The sequence below is a fragment of the Acipenser ruthenus genome, chromosome 27 (genome assembly GCF_902713425.1).
Source record: "Acipenser ruthenus chromosome 27, fAciRut3.2 maternal haplotype, whole genome shotgun sequence".
Classification (NCBI taxonomy): domain Eukaryota; kingdom Metazoa; phylum Chordata; class Actinopteri; order Acipenseriformes; family Acipenseridae; genus Acipenser; species Acipenser ruthenus.
The window spans coordinates 26,507,964-26,532,880 of NC_081215.1; the positions used below are offsets into that span (position 1 = coordinate 26,507,964).

Sequence of the window (24,917 nt, forward strand, 5' to 3'; positions counted from 1 at the left end):
CTGGATGAGCTGGAATGGACGGTTGGTGGACACAGGGAGGCCGTCCAGGAGGGAGTTGTAGTAGTCTAGGCGGGAGAGTACCAGGGCCTGGACGAGGAGTTGTGTGGAGTAGCTGGTGAGGAAGGGTTGGATTCTTTGTATGTTGCTCTGGAAGAAGCAGCAATTTCAGAGTGGAGAAACAGTGCGTGCTAGAGTGGAGATGTGCTGGGAGTAGGAGAGGCAGGGGTCCAGGGTATATCATTGGACTATTGTGCTGATTGGGTACTGTGGAGTGGATTACATCTCTGTATTTTGTGATAACCAAGCATGAACTACTATGTAGGGTGCATGAAATCCAAGAATAAAGGAGGGAGGCTGTTGACTGTTGTCTCACGATATATGCCCTGAAGTTATAGCTATTATATTGCAAGACCTTCCTTGATTTAAAGTCCTGTTTTAATAATAAAAGGTCAGTTAATCACGCTATGCCCTTATAAAAGTTCCCCAATAGTACAAGCATGTGTATAAAACACAGTGAGAGCATGGTAAAACTATCTGTCTTTCAGAAATCTGGATTTTAAAACAGGAAAGCGTTACCCCACGATAATGAATTCCTGGAGCGTCAATCTCCTGTTCCAAAGACTCAGCCTTGGTAACAGCCCCTTTAATTCCTCTGTAGTAGACAGATTGACAGCTCATTCTCTCGCCTCTCTCACCAGATTCCCACAGTACAGAGTTTATACAAACCTTTTCAAAGCCTGCACTGCCCTCCTCCCACACCTAGCATTGATCCTGACACTCCAAGCAGCTCAGTTACTATGCGGGGGGCGGAGTTTATAATTCACTGCGTGCAGACTGGGAAGAGAGGAATCAACACACAGCAAGAGGTGCTTCTGCGAGTGACTCGCAGCACACAGCGCCACTGAGTGCCCAAATGTTGTAATTGCTAAGATGGTCAAATCTGAGATTTATTTTCTGCGCACCAATTATTTCATATTTGCATGCCAAAAAGCAGCCGATATCTATCACAATTATTGTTTTTATAATTATTTTTAGTATTTTTTAAAAGCTGTACAGGGATTTCCCTTATAAAAGTTTTCCACAGTAAATTTGCACAGTAATTTAGCCCCCCCCCCCCCCATTCTATTTCCATGGTTATACTACGCATTTAGCATAGTTGCCATGATTTTAATATGCTTTACCAGACCTCTCTGGGCTTTACAGGGGTCGGCATGACTACAGATTATAATAACAAATATAACAACAGTGAAACTGTACTGATTTTCATTCCGATCCAAAGATACATACATGACAGCTCTTTGACAAGTGTTATTTATTCTTTATTATTTTATTACATACTGAAGAAGTAAAGCACCACTGTATACAAATGTGTACAATATTCAATCACCAACAGCAGGCACATGCTCTATACAGGAATGATACTGCGTGACTGTCATGTGATGAGCCCCTGACAGGAGAGAGGGATCCTGGGCAATCCAGGACAGAGGGGCCAGTCAGAGAGATAGACTGGACAAATGTTGGTCTACCTTCGGGAGGGGATGTACCATTTTAGGTCCAATATTTGAACGGGTTTAAAATCAAATCCCTTTTGAATGGACGTTGGCGTTGGCAGGAGTGCATTTGAAGGTTATTTGGATTAATAAACCATTCTGCTGCTGTACCGTTCGCCATTTTTTTGTAATGTTATCTGGTGCTGTACTTGTTAAAGAAACAGGTAGGCTGGTCCAGCTGCTGCACAGAGCATATCAGTCAATAGATGAATGGCATGACCTGTGTTTATTAAGATCAGGTTTTAATTGGAGCGTACCAGGGCTGACTGTTCAAGGGCTGGCAAAGTGTGTATGTTTCAGATTCCTATTTGAGTGTTGCTATGGGTTCCCCCGGTGTGGGTCTGTCTCATCCCAGATCCTCCCCAACGCTCCCTTATCCAGTCCATCTCCCCTAGACCGAGACACATTCTGAATTTAACATGCACTTTAAAAAGAAAGGCACTGTTTCAACTGTTAACACGGGGAAATGATCAACGTCCTTAGGCACTGTTTTTGGGCGAGCAGTTTCAGATTTTGTCATGTCAACTCAAATCGGACACGCAGGCAAGTCACGAAAGAGTTGCACTCTGTTACACATGATAAAAATCCACTGGTGCTAAAACTATCCAATCACGAGCAACACAAATAAAAACGATCGTCTAAAACGATGCAGATCGACAAGCGTTACATTTGAGACTGTAATAGGCTGATAAAAACAATGCCTCATTTACACACTGTATCTCCCTCAGATCTCCACATCGCAGTCTGGCACAGTACTGACTACAATAACTGTTTCACGTATTCCTCACTGCGTGTTTGGAGCTGGACCATCTGTCTGTCTGAACAACATTCTTAGGTGCTACACTTGAGGGGATGTCACTATCGCTTGGACTGCAAGGTACTTTCAGTCATCATGCACGGACTTTCCAAAATAATGCCTTAAACCGTATTTTGGGTTCATGTAGTTGAATCAATGGTTAGTAACTCAACCCTATACAACAGCAGTAACCCTAACCCTAATTCCTCAATGGTCACTCTAGTTAGCATACTGGTTATAACTTCATATAAAAGGGGGATTCCTCCCTAACCAAAAAACAACCAGGGAGCCAGGTTGGAGGAAAAAAAAGGCTCTTCACCTGTGATCAGTGGCTCTGCGCCAGCGCACATTCCCAAGAGCACCAAGCTTGTTTCTGCAAGGGGGGTTTGACATCTCTGCATTGTTTGAACTGGGTGTGCTGCAGCAATCACTATTATCTGGCTTCTAGTTAATTAGAATCCCAGTGATACAAATCAAAAGCATTAGTTCTGCCTCTGTTCTGATCACACGAGACAGTCCTGGCTAGGTTTCGCTTGGTCTCAACTCTTTTCAAAGCAAATGGAAATGCGGTCAGTGTACGCAGGGTGTAATCTCCATGCAAACATTGTTTATGGGTTAGGCAAGGTAAATGATGGAAGGTGGAAGGGATGCCCAATGCAATGGACTTTATTCTGGGGAAAAAATTATACAGATTCATTTTTATAAAAATAACTACAGAAACGTTGATGATTTCTTAAAATCTGAACCCCCTAACACATGCTGTAGTTGGTTGCGGTGACAGATCAGCTCCCTCCTAATCTACTGCAGTACGGAGACCGATTACTCTCACAATGCTGGGTCTCAAGTCGCTTGCAAAGATATCTGCACCCAACGGAGGTCAGGTCTCTGAAAAGTGTATTTTACGTTAACGAAATTGCATATGAACTAAAATGTTTAAAATGATAATTTCATATGAAGTAAAAAACAAAAATCAACTAATGATATATTCAAAAATTACACTATACATTTAAAATATATAGCTTTACAATACACACTTATATTTTAAATATATGAAACATATCAAACATATACAGAATATATTTGTTTGTTTTTCGTTTAAATATAGTCCAGTTGTTTTGAAATAGTTAGAACAAACTGTCTTACTCGTTTTCTACATTAACTTATCACCTCCAGCACGGGGTGTTTGCAACAAAGACAGCACACAAGAAGTTGTTCACACAGTCATGTGTAACCAGATGGGTTTTTAAATTGGCTTGCTTACAGAAGCAAAATAACAGGTTATTTGCATTCACCCGTGTGTGTAAATCAAGGCTTTGACCAGTCCGCCCTGTTCACAACATTTTAAGGACACCGTTTTGTTCAGGGCTGTTTTCACTTGGGGTCATATTTTCACACGTTTCCTCCTCCGTTCTTTTCGGAAAGAAAACCAAAAATGTTAATGTTTCAAAATGAAAAAAACAAGCCACATTAAAATAACTGGACATATATTTCTTAAGTGTTTGGTTCTAGTTTTATAAAATGAACAGGTGTTTTACTCTAGCACCTCTATCCATTATAAATTGAGAGTTTTACAAAGATTTAAACGCGTGTCTAGAACTATCAAAAAGGCAGTAGAACAAGCTGCAGAAACAGCTTGAATTCGGCACTAATCAATGAAACATGTTATCAAGAACCCCTGCATTCTTAATGCAACGTATTAATAAGGACATAGAACACAACTGAAAAAATAGCCCATCACTGGCATGCATTATTTGTAAAATACATTTAATCCTAAATATGTGGAAAATAAACAAAAACCAACAAACAAAAATAATAAAATTCAGGAGCTTCGTTTTTAGACGGCAGATTGGGTTTGTTCTGAAGATCTCTGTAGTTTTTTTTTTTACATTCATGTTTTAAAGCACATGCTGAATCGCTATGTGAGAGTGGAAACCGTACAAAGAATTAGGAAAAGGTAAAACCCAGACAATGACCTTTAACTAGAGAGGGCTATGGTAGAAAAGGGATGCTTTCTGTAGACTAGGAATTAGGTAGTTGCAACGCTGTCTTGGGCATACTCCGATAATCAAGCTGAAGTGGGAAGCCAGTCTTTTCATACAGTGCAGAGTGCGAGTAGTGGTTAGAGTTCAGGGCTGCAGTGCAGATGGGGGTCAAGCATTGGTACATCCACAGTCTAGTCACAGGGAGAATAAAGGGAATTTGAACAGCTATTCAAACCCAACCCAACCGGACTAAAATCCATGCTCTTTCTTTATTTTCTTTTAATAACACAGTACCAGAAAAAAAATACTACTACTACAAAAAACAAAACAGCTTCCATTTTTTACATGACAATGTTATATAGCTGTATATGTTACAGTTTTGAATATGCATAGATTCTAAGTGTTAACGAGCCAGGCTTGCCATCAATGAATGTAAGAACCACACGACGAACTGATTTAGGTACAATTATTTTTTTTTTCCTTTTTTTCCCTGTCTATCAGATAAACACACACAACAAAAGGCTGCAATGTCGTCCCAATCCACCAGGGTGCGCTTCTGTATAAAAGTGATCTAGTATTATAGCACTGCCTAGGGGTTCAAAACAACACTGCTGCTGTCTGTTTTTGATACTGTACAATATGTATATATAAAAAAAAACAAAAAAAAAAACACAAAGGCTCTACCCATTGCACACGGATACACTAGGCAGCATGACTGTTGCAAGCAGTCTTTTTTTTTGGGAGCAATGCTATCCATTTGCTATGCTTCAATTACAAAGGCTTGCACAGTTTGACACAGCAGATTTTTTACCAGCCTATGTTTTGTTGGCGCAGGATCCTCAGAAACCCCAGGTGACCCTAAAAGCTTGCCTGACTGTACATCCCTGTCTCCTTCAGACACACACACACACACATGCTGCTCGCTTGAATCCCACATGCCTTACTCAATTTCTTTAAGGTCTTCCATCAACAGCGACTGTATTGCTGCTACTGTGGCTCTATAGATTAGATTTAATACAGAACTATTGAATGCATGAGACAAGAGTCAGGCCAGAACCAAAAAGCAGGGCAGCATGACATCAGCTCAGCGTGGATCAACTTCAGCGAGGGGGAAAATCAGTTTCCTCATTCCTAATGGACATGGGGATACTTCACCAAGTCCCCAGCTGACCAGGCAGTACGTCCTACAAACCGATACTTCTAATGCGGGTTTCGAAATGTGATTAATGTACCATGATATACAGCATGGGTTCAGTGTGGGTTACCTATCCCTGTGCTGAATTTTAAACCCCCAAATCAAACTGCTTTTAAAACCCTAAACATGTAATTACAGATTTAAAAAAAAATACCAAACTATAAAGAAATATAATAAAAAAAGGTCATACTGCGGGTTTCTTGGGACTCCTGCGTTGAGCAATACCCAGCTGATAACACGAGAAAGGCTACAAATGCACAATGCTTTGCAACTGGGATTTTTACTTGTTGAATTAGTAAGACTGAAAACTAAGCGCAAGCGGCTAACTGTGATCCAAAATAAAAGAAAACAAACACTTTTCTTAGGTCATTCTATGGCATATAAAGGAAGGACAGCTGTACGTCTTCTTCAGGTTTAGTAGACAGAGCTGTTCCGGATTCCACAGCACAGGATCATGCTGAAAATCATTTCAAAGATCTGAAAGCAGAAAAACAGAGACAGTGAGCACAGCTTTAGTAGAAAAGCAGTAGGGCAGGGATGGAAAGAAGACTCCCATTGCATAGCAGTTTGATCCATCCCTTGCTTTACTACGAGTTTAATAAGACACACCTGAGCTTGTTGTCTATACACTGTTGCTAATCAAGCTCATAGTAAACCAGGAATGAGTGACACAGCTATGCAATAGGAGTGTTCTTTCCAGCCCTGTACTGCCCTGTCATCAGCACCCTTATGCAAGTTTACTTATCAGCATGCATACTTACCATGATAACTGCCACAACCAACGCAGCGATCCCGATTAGGTAGAGCTTAGTGGTGAAGAGTTCATCAATACGGTAGTGACAGCTCTGCGCAATGAAGACAGAAATACAAACAACATCAGCCACCTCTTATTGGTGTGTTAACTGGCACCGAATACAACTCTTTAGATGCACAGCTGACATTCAGCCCTGCTAATGGGTTTCAAAAGGAATGCCTGGTAAATATTCATCTTCGGAAGACTTTACTGTTAAAATGCAACAAAACTAACAGCATAAAAGATTTCTTTAATCTGGGAAAAAACATTGTTTAATGACTTTTTTTTTTTGCTTTTATTTCAGTGAGTTTTTAAGCTTTAAGTTATGTTTTCAGCTGGTCTTCAGCATGACTCTTAAACCCATTAATACCAAAGAAAGTTTTCTGTGACCGAATCAGAACACGAGCTGTATTTAAGTAATTTGATACATTCTAAAATCAATATTTCTTCACTGAATGTTTTTTTTGAAATCCTTTGTTCTGGCTACAAACTGCTGCTTCCTGTTTTGAGGACTGTCAAGTTAGATTTGTCTGTAATCAGAGCAGTGGCATTTCACGCCAGCCCTGAAGCTCAGCACAGAGAAAATTGAGTCACTTTATCATCACTGTGGGGAGGAAAAACACCAAGAAAGGCTTCTTACTTTATATTGAGGCATCAGAAAAGCATCTGAAGGGCTGCAGCATGAATAACAGTTACATTTAGACTTGACTTTTGCGGGTAACAGAATTAGAATAAGTTACTAGAATTAAGAGAAAATGTCTCTCTGTTGTAGAAAACTTACGGCCTGTGTGAGCTGGTCCTTCAATGAGTCCATCTTGGGACACACTCCTCTTGTCAGCATTAAGCCTTGTGTGAGTTTATTAGTACCACAGCATTGCAACTGAAAAAAAAAACAGAATACAAGTTAAGACAGTGGTGGATGTACCATGTCTTCTCAATTGACTTCATCTGTATATACAGCAGCTCCCCATTATAACACTACCGCGGGGAGCCAGAGCTACAAGACCAGGCTGTCTGTGTCCAGGCTAATAACCAGATGGAAAGTGCTGATGGAATGGTATGGAGCGAATGGGAGCCACACCCACGCTGCACTGTAACAGGTTCAGCCTTATGAAGGAGTGGCACTGCGTTTTGTAGGGTATGGTTCAGTGCAGAATCTCAGTTACCGTGTTGTGGAAGACCTTCAGAACACCCTCTGCTTTCTCCCTTTTCTCGTCTTTCCCTGAAATAGCGGCTCCAATCGATGAAGGCAAAGTGGCCGAGGCATAAGCGTTGTCGTAGAAGTCCTTCATTTCCTGAGTGACCTGGAAACGCAATAAAAAAACAAGCACGTCAGCAATGTGAACATATACCCTGCAACCACTGTGAATACAAACCAGTGCACAAGCACGTCATCATCCTGGAATGCATTCATCTAGAGGTAAAGACTGTGTACAAAACCAATTTGTTTCTGTTCATGCATTCCCGCTGCAATTAATTGACATCTCAGCCCTGTGAACTGGATGGAGAGGCAAGGGCTGGACGCGAAACCAATCGGTTCAAAGACAAACATCATACTGTTCGACTAAAAGAGCGAGGTCTATAGTGGAGATGCTGATGTCGGTCTTATTAACTAGGAGAAGATTCATTACACCGTGCTTATTAACTATGTCTGCAATCTAACTATGTCTGCAATCATATCGTATTGTGTGGGACACACATGTTAGGTTATCAAAGTGTCCCTTGAAGATTCAAAGCTTTGGAGACGAGAGAAATGTCAGGCTGTAATTCCACTTGTCAGGCCACCAGGGGGCACTGTCGGCGCATGCAGGTGTCTGTTGCAGGGCCACACATGCTATTGGGAGAGAAAGACATTACCTGATCCTTATTGATGAAGCCCCAGATTCCAGCAGCCACCTCACAGGCAAACAGGAGCACCAGGCAGGCAAAGAACTGCAAGCAACAAGAAACAGACAGCACTAATTAACACCACGAACACCACTGTAGGAGAAAGCTTGGTTTGTAGATAAGGTGAGGTAAAAAAAAGGAATATATGTACAAAAACAACATTGTGGGACAATTTCCAACATGACACAGCAACACCATAGCATGACAGGGTTGTTTCTAGGTATCAAACTGAAAACTTCTTCCTCTTCTTCTGAGACGACGCACCCTGAGGCACTGTGGATGACAGTTTGAAGTGGTTTGCAACTGCAACTCTCACAATGTCGATAAACATGTCTTTCCTTAGGGGCAGGAAGGAAGGAATGAAGGACGGAAGGAAGGGCAGACACTAACATTGTGAAAGCCGATCCTGGAGCTGGCCAGTGAGTGAACCCAGTACAGACAATGCTGTTGGGGTTTGTGTTTTGAAAGAAAATCCGAGGCTGCTAGGTTGTGTTAACCATTTGAAATACTATGTCTTACTTAGCTTTACTTTCCCTCACCTTTGCAGTCTAGTACCAATCAATAGCAGTTAATTGGCAATGAAATAATGTCAGCGCCCAGGATGAGAGGAAAACTTGCTTCCAATCGCCAATGACTGTACACAATCGTAAAGGTGAGGGAAGGACAGCTTTTATTGTTTGGTAATCAACACATGAAATGAATGGCTTTATTGAATACCTAACGATAAATACTTCTTAAAGTCGATAACGAGTATCAGCACAGCCCTAATGTCCATCGACTACTATACTCAAGTCTGTTACACAGTGAAGGCCTCTTACCGTTCCCAGCAGGCACTGCGACTCCTGGATGGCGCCATAGCAACCAAGGAACCCGACGAACATCATGACAGCTCCCACGGTGATCAGAATATACACACCTGGGGGGGAGAGACAGAATTCATCGTGGTCACTGAGGAGCGCTTTTAAATTTTTATTACATCATTCATTTACTTATTTTCAATCTTTTGAGACGGGTCAGAGATACTGCACTTAAATTATTATTATTATTATTATTATTATTATTATTATTATTATTATTATTATTAATAATAATTATTTCTTAGCAGACGTCCTTATCCAGGGCAACTTACCATTGTTACAAGATATCACATTATTTTTACATACAATTACATTATTTTTTACACATTATTTTTACATACAATTACCCATTTATACAGTTGGGTTTTTACTGGAGCAATCTAGGTAAAGTACCTTGCTCAAGGGTACAGCAGCAGTGTCCCCCACCTGGGATTGAACCCACAACCCTCCGGTCAAGAGTCCAGAGCCCTAGCCACTACTCCACACTGCTGTGCTGTATAAAGAAACCAGAACTACAAAACCACTCAAAAAGAATCCGAAAAAAATAACAAGAAACTAGGGCGGTCAGAGAAACAGTTTGGCCAGTGCCTTCATTAGTGTAAAGCATTCTGAGACTGGAGTTTAACCAAGTAAAGCTGCAGAGTAATTTTGTAGTTTACCACTCCCCCACAGCACACTTCTCTGCTATGATTGCACTATGCTTTGCTGTATTGCGCTCTGGTTTTGCAATGGCCTTGCTGCAGTAAAAACTGTTCAAAGCTCTGAGGCTCCTCAAACTCTAGCCTCCATTTCAGCAGCAGAGACACAGAGAGGTGGGAGCCAATCCTGAGAGGAGGAGGAAGGGGGCGTGGTAGGGGGCCGTGTCATCGTTAAGAAGACAAGCCAAGGTTCTGCTCTGTTTCCACATTCCTTCACTGCAAGCATTCCACTCTGAGGACTTTAATCAATATTCCTTATTAGGGCGCGGGATTACAAAAGGCACAGGATGCTTTTTAAAGGGTCAGTAGCACTATTAAAACTTCTCCCCCTTGTAGCCCTTATGAATCCTTCCTTTTGTTTTGTTTGTATTTATTTTCTTGACAAGCACACTACAGTAAGCATGGCAACACAGCGCCAGGAAAGTCAGCACAAACCTGAGAGTGAAGAAAGGAGAGAGCAAGGAGGGGGAGGGGGGGGGGGGTGAGTCAATGAGTGATAAATGAAGAGTGGGAGGAAGGGGTAAGGAAAGAGAGAGAGGGGGGACTACTGAAAGAAGGAAACAAAGAACGAGAGGAGGATATAAACGAGGTCTGGGTCCTGGGAAAACAGAACATGCGGATAGATGTCTTTCTGCAGTCATGTGACTTCTTCACTCTCTCTGCTGGAGCTCCCCGAGACACTCCTAAGCAGCTGGGAAATCTCAGCACACTGGGGTTTCTTTACCCTCTCTGAAGATGTCTGGAGGGTCACAGGAGGGTATTAAATACACATCACAAAGCAGGATGCACACTGCGTTCCCCTAGCTCGGTTCCCAAGGACGCCGTGGACAGGCAGAAGGTTTCTTGTTTTTCTTATTCAGTTTTACTAATGCAACAAATTGTTGCCAGGCAGCGAAGTAGGTTCCTCCCCAGACGAGCAGCCTGTCGGTGGGAGTTTAGAAATAGGATCCCTCTCCCTAACTGGCACAATGGAGGAACCAGTTAGACACATCACCATCTAGGGAACTGGGAATGGCAACAGGATGAGAGAACCCTTTTATCTCAAGCTTGCTAACCCCCTTCCACATACACTTTACTGTACCATCACTATGGGAAGGAGCACATCACGGGGTGTATATTATTGATCTAAACAGAGGCAGATCTTAATACTGCCATGTAATAATAATACATAGAGTTACAAATTAATAAAATAAAATAGGTGGTAATTCAGGGCGATTCTCTAGTGCTGTAAAATGCTCTATGATAAATCAGCTGTGGTTTATTCTGGCAAGGCTATAGGGTGATCACATCAGCCTCTTAGTCTTTGTATAAAAAGTTTAAGGTGGTTTCCATCGGGACGGTAAGGACTGCAAGCCTAGCAGGATGGGAACAGCTGCCTGACTCGGGACAGTCGGCTCATTTCGAGGAAGGGGGATGGGGGGCTTTTGAGATTAAATGGAAGGCAGGAAAGCCCGGGACAGGAAATGCCTCAGCACTCCCCTCCATGCCCTTCTGGGAACGCTGTGGACTGCCCTTCGGCCACTGCTAAAAGAGGATCTCACAGGCTCCCACATGGAGATTCCCAAAAGCCAGCCAGGAAGCGACTCTGAACTGTGAGTGAAATTCCTTTTCCTCTCTTTGGAGAAAACAGAAATGTTTACTGTTCCGATCACACGCACCTTGAAACTTAGAATTCTCCTGGGACTAAATAAAACCGATCCCTGGAGAAGGGCTGAATCATCATTTTACATTCCCTACATTTCAATAAATATTTTTACAAAGTTGTAATATTAATATTCAAAATAATTATTCAGCGTTAGTATTTTTGAATACTTTATAAAAAATAAAAAAAAGGAAAAATGAGATATGGTAGCTGTACAGCTGTGCAGACTTCTTAAATCCTGCATTCAAATCCAGCCGCATATTCTCTCTCACTTTGTGGCTCAAACCCAGACGAAGCATCTCATTCCATTAACTGGGAGAATGGACTTCCTTTAAAAATCCATCGCGTGACGTTAACCGAATCACGTTGCAATCTTCTTAATTGCGTCTCTGCAGCAGTGAAACCATGAATCCAATTTGAGGCAGATCCCTTTTTTCCAGCACAGCGCCATCCGTCAGCGTGACATTTATTAATCTGTCGTGAGAAGCATACTGAAGCGTCGCACTAAGGAAGGGCTCTTCTCTCATTGGCTCGGGGGCGTGGCCAGCCCGTACGTTCAAATCAGCTGCCGTTCCATTGGTCAGGGCTGAAGAGTGGGGCATGATGTCATGTCTACTGTCTCTGGGACGTATTCTATCTTTTTAGTACAAAAAGCTTAGTTTTATCTGCTTCCCTGTAGGACTTTAAGTGTCAAAAGAAACATGGCACCCACAATGACCCTTTTGCACAGGAAAATAAAGTCTGTGAAACATAAGCAAAATAGCATGGGTATTATTATATACAAGAAAAAAAAGATTTTAAAACCCCTACCAATCATGCATCATTAGAAATATGTATCCAGAGTCTACCTACACACTTGTAGCACTTGACATTACAACTTCACGCAGTGTTTTTTGTCTTTGGAAATACTGAAATGGTTTACACCCCCACCATCCCTCTCCCACCTCTCTACAACAAATGCTCTGCGAGGTATGTGGTGCTGGTGTCAGCAGCCCCACCACAGCCCCCTTAAACAGAAACAGATGGGTATGCAATGCACATCGCAGTGCTAATGGATAAATCACATGCTCAGGGGGGAATTCAAACACAAGCAGGAGGGGGAGAGGTGAGGCGGCTCATTCCTGTCCCTGATTCATCGAGCCTCTTGCTCAGTCTGAGTCAGTGTCTGGATTGCAGTTTACTAGACAGATGTTCTGCGCAGGCGGTGTTGCAAACAGTGCAATGAACTGCAGCCCCTTTGCCTAAAAACAATAATACAGGAGACAAGTGGCTGACCTTTCTGCCAACGCCTTTGTTAGTGTGTGCTACCTCTTCTAAGGGGGATGGCAAGAGAAGGTGAAACTATTTAAGAAACATAGGGCTTGATTTTCAAACCTGGGTAGGTGGATTTTGAGCAATCACTTTTAACATTTTTTTTTAAAAGTATAAATCTGCATGTTTTGCACTTCAGCTCGCAATAGGACTCGAGTAAAGGTTTCCTTTTTGTGAGAATAACATCCTAAAACCAGACAGGGATGAAGCCAAGCCTGTAATTTCAAATTCAATCTGGCAGAGTGGCTGGGCTTCAGTTCAAACCCCTGAGTGAATCTCAGAGAGGGGAGGTCCAGTTCAGTCACCACGCCCCGAGAGTCTTTGTGTTATTTATGTTGCTGTCGGGCAAATCCAAACGCTCGTTTTCAAATCGCCTGGACAGCGAAACACACAATTGTTTTAGATTCTAGCTCTGGGAAATAAAGCCTGCTAGTTAAATGTAATACATTGAATTGCTCATTTCTCCCTGTCTTACACAAGAGCGAAAGCCTACAAACCTGCCCGTCTATTTCTGTGTTCGGAAGAATGGAGACACAGAGTTCTATTATGTGTTTAAAAAGCGAGGCCCAGGATGAAGAAAGGGAAGCAGAAGCAGTTTGGGAAGGAAGTTACTGCGGATAGAAACTATTCAGCAAGACTTCCAGGCTCCTGGCCTCACCCTTTGGCCAAAACTTGCACACAGCTGGGATATGCCACAGCCCTCACTGCTTCATGAGTGAGCACAGAAACACCTCAACAACAAATCAATGTGGTGCCTTTCTGCACTGGCCATAGCCTCCAAAACACAAGATCTCTGATTCTCAGAGTAAGCAATTCCTTTATTCACCATTTCACCCAGAACTGTAAAACAAACACACAGTGGTAGATTGCATAGCAAAACTATTAGAAACTATGTCTAACAAAAGCTTTGACTAAAACTCTCAATGCATGCAATGCTGACTTTATCAAAGAGTTCAGAACAGAAGCACCTGCTTCCCATCACAGCCTGTTTAAACTAATGAGTCTGAGAGTCAAATGAACCTCAACATGCAGGCAAATCAATAGATCAGGCAGTTACTTGTCAATGCAAAACCGATACTAAATTAATTTGGGTTATAATCAAAAATGATCTTGACCCAACAAGTCCTTGTGCTCTCCTTGTATTAAGTGCTTGCTGTTTGTTGTTAAAACCATTTTTAAAAGCATTATTATTATGCTATTATTATTACTAGTTAGTTACACTTAATAATGAATTAAATTACTGACAATCCAAAGCCCTCGATTTGAAACGGACCTGCCCCTAGCTCAGGCTGCAGGTAAACTCTGAATGATGAGCAGCTCAGAGCACTCCTGCAGTCTCCCTAAAGCCTTCACCTCCTCGCGTCCCAGTGGGCAATGAGTTTAACGAACACTGGTAACACAATCGAGTGAGGAAATCCATTCATATATGCGCTGAGGAAGTCGTGGGTGGAATGGATTCTGTTTTATATCGCAGTCTTTCAAAATCAGAGATGCTCTTTTAAAAGCCACTTATGTGGAGTAGTCTGTGTATCACTTTCATATTGACCTCGATCAGCCCCTTCGCTTGGGAGGCGGGAATCTGGAGCAGGGTAATTAACCGTCTGTGTGCCTCAGTCCATTAAGAAGTCTGTTGCATTCGCAATCGATTAATGCACAACTTATGTTAAACTGCTGCATTTCTGTACACCCTCCTTTGACCAGATTATACATGAATGAGAATCATGCTCATGGAAATACAGCCAGACATTTTTCAGGATGATTACATGAGCCAGTTTATTTTTTCTCTTGCATACTGATTCCCCTGACAAACAAGCTTGTGCATCACATCCTTGTATTGAGTGTATTGTTTCAACTTCTTAAAAAAGCCTAAGAGCACACTCTGGGCGTAATTTGCAAAGGGATGCAACTCACATCCGCTCACGAAGATGGGTATTTCCATCCCTCCTCCTCCTCCTCCTCCTCCTCCTCCTCCTCGCACTCAGAGGTGGTCTCACATCTACAATTTCCACTGCTCGTTTTTTTTTTTTCCAGAATAGAAAGAAAACGACACAGTTTCCATCGCTGCATGACCAGGCCCAGCTGGAATGGCAAGTTAACCAAAATAAGCAACAAAAAACAAAAAGCGAGTCCGGCTCTTGATTTTTATAAATCCCTGTTTCCTGCTTCCATCAGCACTACTTAGATGTTTTAGGTTATTGGGTGACGCCAAACTTCCTCGACCGGTCAGAGGACGGCAGGTTTAAAAAGGGAAACAAAAACCAAAAGGATTGACTCAAAAAACAAGCAAACAAATGCCGAACTGCGTAAATGGTGCCTGAACAGGAAGGCTGGAGGTCATTTTCACAGAAGGATGTGTTGTTCCTTCAGCCATGTCAGCGTCACAGATAAGCACTCCTTCCTCCTTCCTACTCCTCCAGCGACCACTAGCTCGCCATAAATGGGACAGAACAGATCATCGCAACACAGAAGCTGTAGCCTTCTGCTGCAGCTGGAATCCTGGGCGATCACATGACACACCCTTGGTTATTATCAAACTGCAGGGACCAGACTACACGTCAAGGACAGAATGTTTATACTACGAACCACAATTTTATTTACCCTAAAAAAAAACACATTCAAAACACCAGCATGTGGTTTGAATTGAATTCTGCAAAATTCCAAAATTGAATTCTGGAAAATTCCAAATTGAATAATGGTCTCTGTTTTGGCTCTACATGGTTTAACAGGCCAGTTTCTGTTTTGTTTACTGTGAATTGTTTCTTAGCAGACCGTGGCCAAGCAGGGAGAAGCAATAAAAGCATTTGAAATGAGAATGCAAGAGAGGGAGAGAGCAGAGACTCAGGAAAAGCTGGTTTCTTACTCGTTGGCCCCTTTTTACAGTCTGTGCGTCTCTGACTTTACCATACCTTTACTTCCGTTTCCTATGCTTCATGCAACCCATATTATAACATTCCCCTTTTAATAAGTCATTGCTTTAATATATGGTTTCCGTTCCTTTCGCTTTAACAGGACCCCAATGGAAATAAGTCAATCTCTTGACTTTTTGGGTCATCCTGGGTATTAGGTCGACATACTATCTATTTATTTGTTATGGTTTTTATGTACATTTTTGGACTGTGTAAGAATTGTTTCACTGTTGATCTGTTTTATGTAGGTTTGATCTTTCTACATTTTATTCAATATTATGTTTTCTTTTTATGAACAATGTATGACTTTTACCAAATAAAAACAAACAAACAAAACTAGCTGGTTTCAATACTCTGCTCTGACAGAGAGTTCAAGGATGAGCAAACAGAACCAACACATTGACCAGCACAGACCCTGTATCTAATCTAACAGCTCAACCCAGCCATCGGGCATGTCAACACCAGCCTTTAAAGGGATTTTGACCTGGGATCTTGTGTTAAACATAGTAGCAAAACCATTACGGTTTTTGACCTCCCTACTGCTTCTGTATTTTAAAAATTACAAGCAACACTTCAGAGCGTGGGGCACAGTAACAGTAGCAGAATATCAGAAAAATAGCAACACAAAACTGAACAGCAGATCTCCAACATCCCGTGCAACATTGCAGAGAGCATGGTGCTGCTCCTGCAAACCACCTGCTGCCTGCATCATAGATGAGGATATAAAGCATGCATCTATATATAATATCTCTATATATATTACAATTGGATTTGCATTGCTCTGACTTTGCTTGCATGCTGATAATTTCCTTCACTTGCAAGCAGTTAGAATTGAGTCAGCGGATCAAAATACCTGCAGTAAACCTCCTGGTGTTTGTTTTGCATAAAAAGTTTTTGAACATGAACAGGGTTTGATTGCCTCTCTGCACAGAACAATAACCCTTAGAAAAGTTTACTGTGGTATTTGTTTGCAAGGTATTTTTGCAGTTTTGCACATGGTTATACTATCCATTTACTATAGTTTACCCTGGTTTGCCATGCTTATTACTAGGCTTTATCATACCTTGCTATTCTTTACAATTCTTACTGATGCTTTGCCATGCTTTCACTGTGCTTCATTACATTTTGCTATGTTTTCACTATGGTAGACTTTTCTAAGGCAATGCATGTAGAGGATGCTCCTTACCAATATAGAAGGTGCTGGGGGCCTGCTTGTCATCCAGCTGTAATCCCATCAGCTCGCTTGTCTGGGGGTCATGTCGGAGCCACAGGGACACTCCAAGGATCACTCCTCCAGCCAGCTAAACACCATCCAGAAAAACAATGATCAGTATCCACACTTTTGTTATTTCATTGGAATTGCACAAGCTCCCAACACTGAGTATTCTGATCTGCTGATCATGGCACGCTGCTGCAACTTACTCAATAGGTGTGAAGAAATATCTCAGTGCTCTTAACTCATGCATTCTTGTCTCTTCTGGCAATTCACTTTGCACATCGTTTCTCTTCCAGCCCTCACATCACGGCGACTGGTATGCTTGGATTTTAATCTCAGGAGTCTCCATAACGATTAAAACACACTCAATAGTGCTGGGTTAAGAACTACTAAAATAAACTCGAATTCAACGGCACAGGTTTCTACGAGAATTTAAAATGCCTCTAATGGCTTCCCAAACTACCCTCAGAGCAGCTGGTACACCAAAGTGTAACCGTTAACCTGTCCCCCCTGCAACACGAGTGAATGTAAGAAATACCACATAGAACAACCTACAAATGGTTCCAGTTTTGTAAAATTCACAGATGTGTAAAGAGAGAGCTTGAAAAATATCCCTGCATAACTTTGTACGTTTCTATTTAGAGACAGCGAGACAACAGAAATGTGGTATGATACCTCTGATCTATAGCGCTGGAGGCTGCCAGCAGTCTTACACTGCTTGCATATATATATATATATATATATATATAATCAAATTCACCAGTAGTTATTATTATACTTCTTTCAAGATCTCAAGATTTAAAAAAAAAACACAAAAACCCCCCGACATCTTAATTACGGCACAATGTCGAAAAGGTTCAAAACCTGAACATCTCAGCCAGGATATAACAGACAGGCGCTGAATTTAGGATCAGATGATATCAGTTTACTGTACATGCCTGTATTGTTTTTTTGCTTTATTTTTTCTTTAGGAATGCTCTGGGGTTCTAAACAGAACACAAGACAGTGCTGAAGTCCGTCTCGTCAACACAATAGCTGCATTGTTCTGTAATAGACTGTTGTTCAATCTCAGTAGCTGGCCTTGGAGTGGCAGTGATTTTGACAGGGTTCCACAGCAGGCATCCCTTTATGTTGTGTCTGTTTGTGCACGGGATTGCTGCTGTAATCCTTTAGGTTTAACAATCCACAGCAACAAATGGGGGGGGGGGGGGGGGGGCACGGACAGTGATATAGCAGCGTGGGCTTAAGGAGCTGTCTGTGGGTTTCTTTGTAGTTCTAACAGAACACCAGTGTCCCTGCATGTAAAACCTTCCGAAGTCATTGTACACTCGCTGCTAACCGACATCCTGTGTTTTCAGAGCCTCTTAGGAAAAATAAGAATGGACCGGCAGGCCTAGTTGGCAGTTGTTTTTGTTTTATGAAAGTCGAGGTACAGACAATGGCACTGGATGATTCACTTCTCCCTCCCAGCTCTGCTCTGGTGGTTAAGATTCGAACCAAGGCCTGCAGCCTCCCCCCACTTAGCATCTTAAAATGACCTTTGTTTTAAAGGCTGTTTAGATATTCTAACAGTACTGGAGGGAGGTGAAGTGATCAATCCCTCAGATGTTACTCAACTAGCACCAATAAACCTGGAGACAGTAGGCAGGATGCTTGGCTTTACTTCACAAAGCACTCAACCCTTCAACACAACTCAACAAGCTGCAGTGGAGGCTGACAAGGGAATAAAGAAGACCCAGGCTGAAGCCACAGAAAACAGCTTACAAGGTTTGCATGTAACAGATTGCAGACGCCTTTATCCAAGGCAACTTACAGAGACTAGGGTGTGTGAACTATGCTTCAGCTGCAGAGTCTCTTACAACAACGTCTCACCCGAAAGACGGAGGACAAGGAGGTGAAGTGACTTGCTCAGGGTCACACAGTTAGTCAGCCTGGATTAGAATCAGGGACCCCTGGTTACAAGCCCTTTTCTTTAACCACTGGACCACAATCACCCCATTCGCACTGAGGAAAACACACAGAAACGTTACAGAAAGTTTCATCAGATCTTCTGTGTGAAAGAATGCAAAACTATCGTAGTGTGTATGTGAGTGAGTAAGTGAGTGGAAGGAAGGATGGGGGAGGGGTGGGTGTAGAATTGTATTTGCCATTTATACAAAAGACCAAAGAGACCAAGAGTTCCCTCAGCATTGCTAACTTTCCTCTTACTCATTCTATCCTTGTGTGCGACTGCAAATTGGTCTACTTAGGCCATTCCAGCGTGAGGTAGTCAGTTACTAAGCAACGAGATAAATATTGTTGCTGCTGAAGGGAGACGCCCCTTAGCTACAGCATGGAGACAGAAGCTGGTGGAGCCTTCCTAACACACTACAGCACTGACAAACACTTTGTTTTTGATACCCACTTATGAGTCAAGACCCTAGTTAGGCAACAGTTCCTTCCTGCAGCTAGCATCCAGCCCATACTCAAGCAGAATGTTACTGCATCATGTCACTACCGGGGAGCCCCAAAGCACACGCTGGTGTCACAGATTGTGTTCAGTACAGCCAGCTTGGGACTCCTACAGCAGCTGGGAGAACCAGGAGTATAATATTGAGGTGCTACAACTTCCTTTGTAGTGAACAGATGTATTTTTTTTTTTCATAGCTCTCGTTCTTGCGACTGAGCCACATTATTGGGAGGATGAAGGATAAAAGAAAATAATCGCAGCCATACACGCAGGTGGAAATGTCTCAGCCTTTAATAAAGGGTAATAGAATACAGATACAGTACAGATAGACCAAGGCATTCCGTACTCTCTTCCAGCTTTGTAAAAACAGCTATACCCCACTTATTCAGTATTTGGGGCTACACCCCACTTATTCAGTATTTCCACCACATGATATCATCCGTGAACTCCAAAATGAGTCAGTACCCACCCCATTAACCGCAGCACTGCTAACAGATCATCTTTTATTTGAAATCTCTTATTATCCATTGAAAAATAACACTTACCCCAGCAAACCCAGACATGTCAAGACCTTTAAAAGAAAAATCCAAAGACGCCCACTGAAGCTCAATCAATTAAAAACCAAGATGCTGTGCTGTCTATGTGGCCTTGAGATTGCACGCGGTGCAGAATATGTCTTTGAAAGATAACAGCCATGCAAATATGCTGTTACTGATAAGGGCACTCTGGCTCAAATGTGATGATGGTGCATAAAACACAAAAATGGTCTGCAAAGTCTAGATGTAACTTGTTAAGGTCTGTTTCCCAACTGAACGGCACCCAACACCACACTGGCTGACTATTAAAATTGAGCACTTCCAAGTGAAACTGAAAAACAATAATAATAATAATGCAGCCTCACCAGTTCCCAATCACTGCTCTCAGCTAAACACTAGGGCACTGGAGATCTAACCGCTGCGTAGCCTTTCTACTGCATATGCATGGCACCCAGAATGCACAGCAGTCCCACATGCAAGCACGCACACACACATCCACACACACACACAAACACACACACACACACACACACACACACACACACACACACACACATCCACACACACACACACACACATCCACACACATCCACACACACACACACACACACAATTCTTAAATAACCAACATCAAATCAGGGTGTTGAGATAAGAATAGTTCACGGCTGCCTCACACTGGAGCTTTTCAGTTTTTTTACGCAGACCCCATGACAGAACCTATTTTAAGTAAAAATAACACTTACAGTAAGTATAACAGTGCAATTTCAGATGGGTCAGCCTGCACCTAGCCCATCCTCTGGATAGATAGATATATATATATATATATATATATATTACACGAGTGTGTGTATAAATATCCCCAACGTGTGTGACTGCTATACAGTTTCAGGATTTTATATTTAGAATTACAGTGCGCAGCTCAGGATCATAGACATTCTGTCTGGGATCACATTCCAAAAACACACATGCCACTGTAAAAGACAGAATTGGACATCTCACTTCGAACATGTCTTTGGCCTCAAAAGATGAATTAGCAGAACACAGCTCAAAGCTGGAGTCACAGTTATTTACTGCACATTTATCAGTATCCTTTTTTATTTTATTAATTGGATCCCTGTCCCCATCATGGGACTTCCCAAGCAGACCCTGGATGGGACCATTGGCAGTTGCAGGCCCCTGGCCGTCAACGCCCTCAGATATTTAGGAGGCATGTGCTGGCTTTGCCAATGTGGGATATCCCAGGGTCAAGCCATACCACCTCATATAGTCAGAGCTGCAAACCTAGGTAGGGGTTTGCCTGAGCAAGCAGTGCTAGAATGGATAACCTGTAATGGATACTTGAGGTCACCAGTAAGGAGTGTTGTGGGGTTAGTGGGAAGTACTCAACCAGTAGAGGTCAGTGGTCCTAATTTCTAGTCCAGGTCTCTTCATCCCAAGCCATTTAGCATGTCCCTCAAAGGACCAATACAATTATTTACAACCTTATTGGAATAAAGACATGCACTGGGATTGCCCTTGAGGGCTGACGAGAGAATCACTGATACTGGGGCCCTGTGTCGTCACCAGGATGCTAATTAGAGATGCCTGCTCTGAGGCTCTCAATAGCGGATGCTAGGGCTCTGTTCTCAAGTGCCCGTGTTGCCCTGGATACATTCAAATAGCATGTGTTTAACAGGACTCTGACCCCCTCCCCCGATCCCTCATGAGCTGCAATGACTATCATGTTTGCTGTGTTTACTGAAAGGGAAGCGTTTGGGGAGGAGCCATACTTAACTCATATCCCCCAGAAGAATAAATCAGTCTTTCCTTATCACTTTTCTTTCTTTCTTTCCTGCATTGGTTGCCAAGCTCCTTTACAAGCGAATGCGCCCCTAAAGTTAATTATCTACCCGATCCTTGTCAAAAGAGTGCCCTTTTGGTGCAGAGCTGGGAATGAGTATGATGTCTAATACTTAGAGCAGAGGGGCCCAGAGGCTGTACGGTCTTCTATTGAGTAGAATGGAGGACCAAGCCCAGGATATCCGGTAAGAAACTAGAGCCTGGCGCTGAGAGATCAGCCAGTGTGTGTGTCTGTGTGTGTCCGTGTGACCCTGGGGCACTTCTCAGTGCTGTGCAAAGTTGGAAAGTTGCTGGAGACACAAGGGCCAGTTAAAGTTCCCATGGAACTGACACACACAAAGAGGGCCTTTGTCTCAATTCATACAGCTATCAGGGAAACCACTTAGTGACTTTGAAATGAATTCTGAAAACCTGAGCATGGGAGCTGTTGGGAATCAGTGCAGCAGTACAGTCTGTCCAGCACTATAACAATGCCAAAAAACAACAAATAAACCCTTTCTCTTATAGCTTGAGAGTCATGTTTCCAAACGATTTATCAGGACGTTTAGGAAAGACTCAAGTTCAAATAATATTTGAGTCACTTTTATAACTCACCTTTTTTCCGGTAGGAGGAACACAACAGGAATAATTTTTGTTTTGTTCAGAACAGCAGGCAGGCATTGCCTTGGATGTGATCCTTTCTCAGTGGGTGGTGTGCTTCCAATCCAAACACCACTGTTTACACAGCTACATGCCATATTTTGCAACATTATCTCTGTAAGTAAGTTTTGCAGAACACAATGACAGAGCTTCCAACAGGCAGATGGTGAAAAACTAAAGTATACACGTTTTTTTTCTTCATCCTTGTTAACAGCAACAAAAAAGTTTAACTTTGCAAGCAGTCCGTTTACACAAGAAAATCCAGGCTTTTCTAGATGTGATTCAAGATACATGAGGACCCACTTTATTAGAAATGGAGCTGGCACTCATGCACCTAAACCAAAGTCTGCAGTCCTCACTTTGGATACAATTCCTATTAATAAATAAAAAAGCATTTACGCAGGCTACGGAGGCGCCTACCCACCCCAAGTGACTATGCGTCTGATTTTGGCTCAAACCGACTCGCACGACAGAGCTGCATATTTTATAGATTAGAGGCGTCCCCGTTTCTAACATTTAAATTGTTCATTTGAGGCACTTTCCATTTACACGTGCGTGTTAGCTACAGTGCATACAGTACCACATGGGTTTCCAATTTATTTTTTTGTCCCGGCCCAGTGACAGACCAATTAATCAAAGTGGTTCTGCTGTAATTAAACACACACACACACACACACACACACACACACACACACTGACACACACACACACACACACACACACATACACACACACAATCCAGATAAAGCACATGAACCCCCACCCCTAAGACAATACCAAAAAACTACCAGAGGAATTAAAAAAGATTTTCCAGCGACACATCATGAACGAGCTGAGAGGGTTCCTGTAACCCTTTATTTAAATAAATACTGACACCCCCACCAGCCCTGCTTTATCATACAAACAAACTAATATATATATACTTTCGCGAACATGGCCCATTATATAAACTCACGTGGTTTAAGAGAGTGACATTCATTTATTTCACAGCGCAGTGGTTATAAATCCCGTCGTCGTTTCAAACCATGGGACGCTGCATTGAAATTACTAAAACAAAATAAATAAAAACAGCGTCGCGTAACCGTTTCACTAAATTAACACGAAAAACAGCAAAACAGGCGTGCGTGCGACAAGGGCACAGTGCGTCGCCTCGAAATAAACAAAACGCTTCTTTTCCTATTTCACAGACACCACTAAAGCTTGAAGCAGGCAGAACTGCAAATGAATTATCTGCAAATGCAAAACAAACGCAGTTTACCGAGAAAAAAATGAGCTATCCGCTCGCTCATATCTTAATCTTCTCGTTTTTGTCAACACTGCGCAGCCAACGCAGATTAAGTTTCCGTTATGTTTTCCATCACATTTTCATAAATCGCTCCAATAACAGCGCAGCACATTATATATATATATATATATATACACACACACACACACACACACACATATATATCGACTTGCACCTCGAACTATATAAACCAGTCCAAGAATAATATCTCTTTTTTCCACTCCCCCAAAGCAAAAGGCTGGTACATGAAAAAAAAAAAAAAAAAAATTAAGAAAAAAAAACTCACCCAGAAAATGAAATTAAAGACGAAAAGCAGGTATTTGATACATTTGGTGCAGCCTTCCACTCCCATTTTCTATTCGTTTCGTTTATTTTATGCTTGCGAAGAAAATATATAAATTAAGTGCTCCTTCTAAGGCCAGGGAAGAGATACACTCGCGACCAGTCGGTGCAAGACGCAACAAGAACTGAGAGCAGAGGGAAGCGGTAGAGAGTGCGACACAGAGAAAAACAAGCAACACCCAAATATATCTCTCTCTCTCTCTCTCTCTCTCTCTCTCTCTCTCTCTCTCTCTCTCTCTCTCTCTCTCTCTCTCTCTCTCTCTCTCTCTCTCTCTCTCTCTCTCAAAAGTACTGATGACATTTACAGGATTTCTTAATCTAGGAAACCCCCTCCCCTGCGCCTGCAAGGCACATGCTTTACGGGAAATGCAGGCATCCACATGTAAAAATGAGGAACCCTATTAAAAAATAAAGTAGAATGTCTGCCTGTCCCTCTGTCTGTCTGTCTGTCTGCCTGCCCCTCTGTCTGTCTGCCTGCCCCTCTGTCTGTCTCTCCGTCCCTCTGTCTGTCTGCCCCTCTGTCTGCCCCTGTCTGTCTGTCTGTCTGTCTGCCTGCCCCTCTGTCTGTCTGTCTGTCTGCCTGCCCCTCTGTCTGTCTGCTCCTCTGTCTGTCTGTCTGTCTGCCCCTCTGTCTGTCTGTCTGCCCCTCTGTCTGTCTGCCTACCGCCTCTGTCTGTCTGTCTGTCTGCCCGTCTGTCTGTCTGTCTGCCTGCCCGTCTGTCTGTCTGCCTGCCCCTCTGTCTGTCTGCCTACCGCCTGTCTGTCTGCCTGCCCCTCTGTCTGTCTGTCTGTCTGCCCCTGTCTGTCTGCCTGCCCCTCTGTCTGTCTGCCTGCCCCTCTGTCTGTCTGCCTGCCCCTCTGTCTGTCTGTCTGCCTGCTGTATAACTGTCGTGTCATCATCTGCTCTATAATAAAAAGCATCCCCATTAGAAAAAGGCTTGATATTCCATGATTCAGACAGCAACTGTACTGTACGTTGCATGTTTGGGAGAAC

The 24,917-nt window shown here is 42.6% G+C and overlaps 1 protein-coding gene across 1 annotated transcript; it reads right to left on the reverse strand.

Moving 5' to 3' along the window:
* Window positions 1-1,297: 1,297 nt before the first annotated feature.
* LOC117432078 (CD81 antigen-like) lies at window positions 1,298-24,085 on the reverse strand. The gene is made up of 8 exons (XM_034053526.3): window positions 23,868-24,085; window positions 16,804-16,918; window positions 9,022-9,119; window positions 8,174-8,248; window positions 7,483-7,620; window positions 7,098-7,196; window positions 6,285-6,368; window positions 1,298-6,000 (listed from the first exon to the last, which is right to left on the reverse strand). The coding sequence occupies exons 1-8, from the start codon at window positions 23,931-23,933 to the stop codon at window positions 5,938-5,940; spliced, it is 738 nt and encodes a 245-aa protein (XP_033909417.1). The 5' UTR covers window positions 23,934-24,085; the 3' UTR covers window positions 1,298-5,937.
* Window positions 24,086-24,917: the final 832 nt, after the last annotated feature.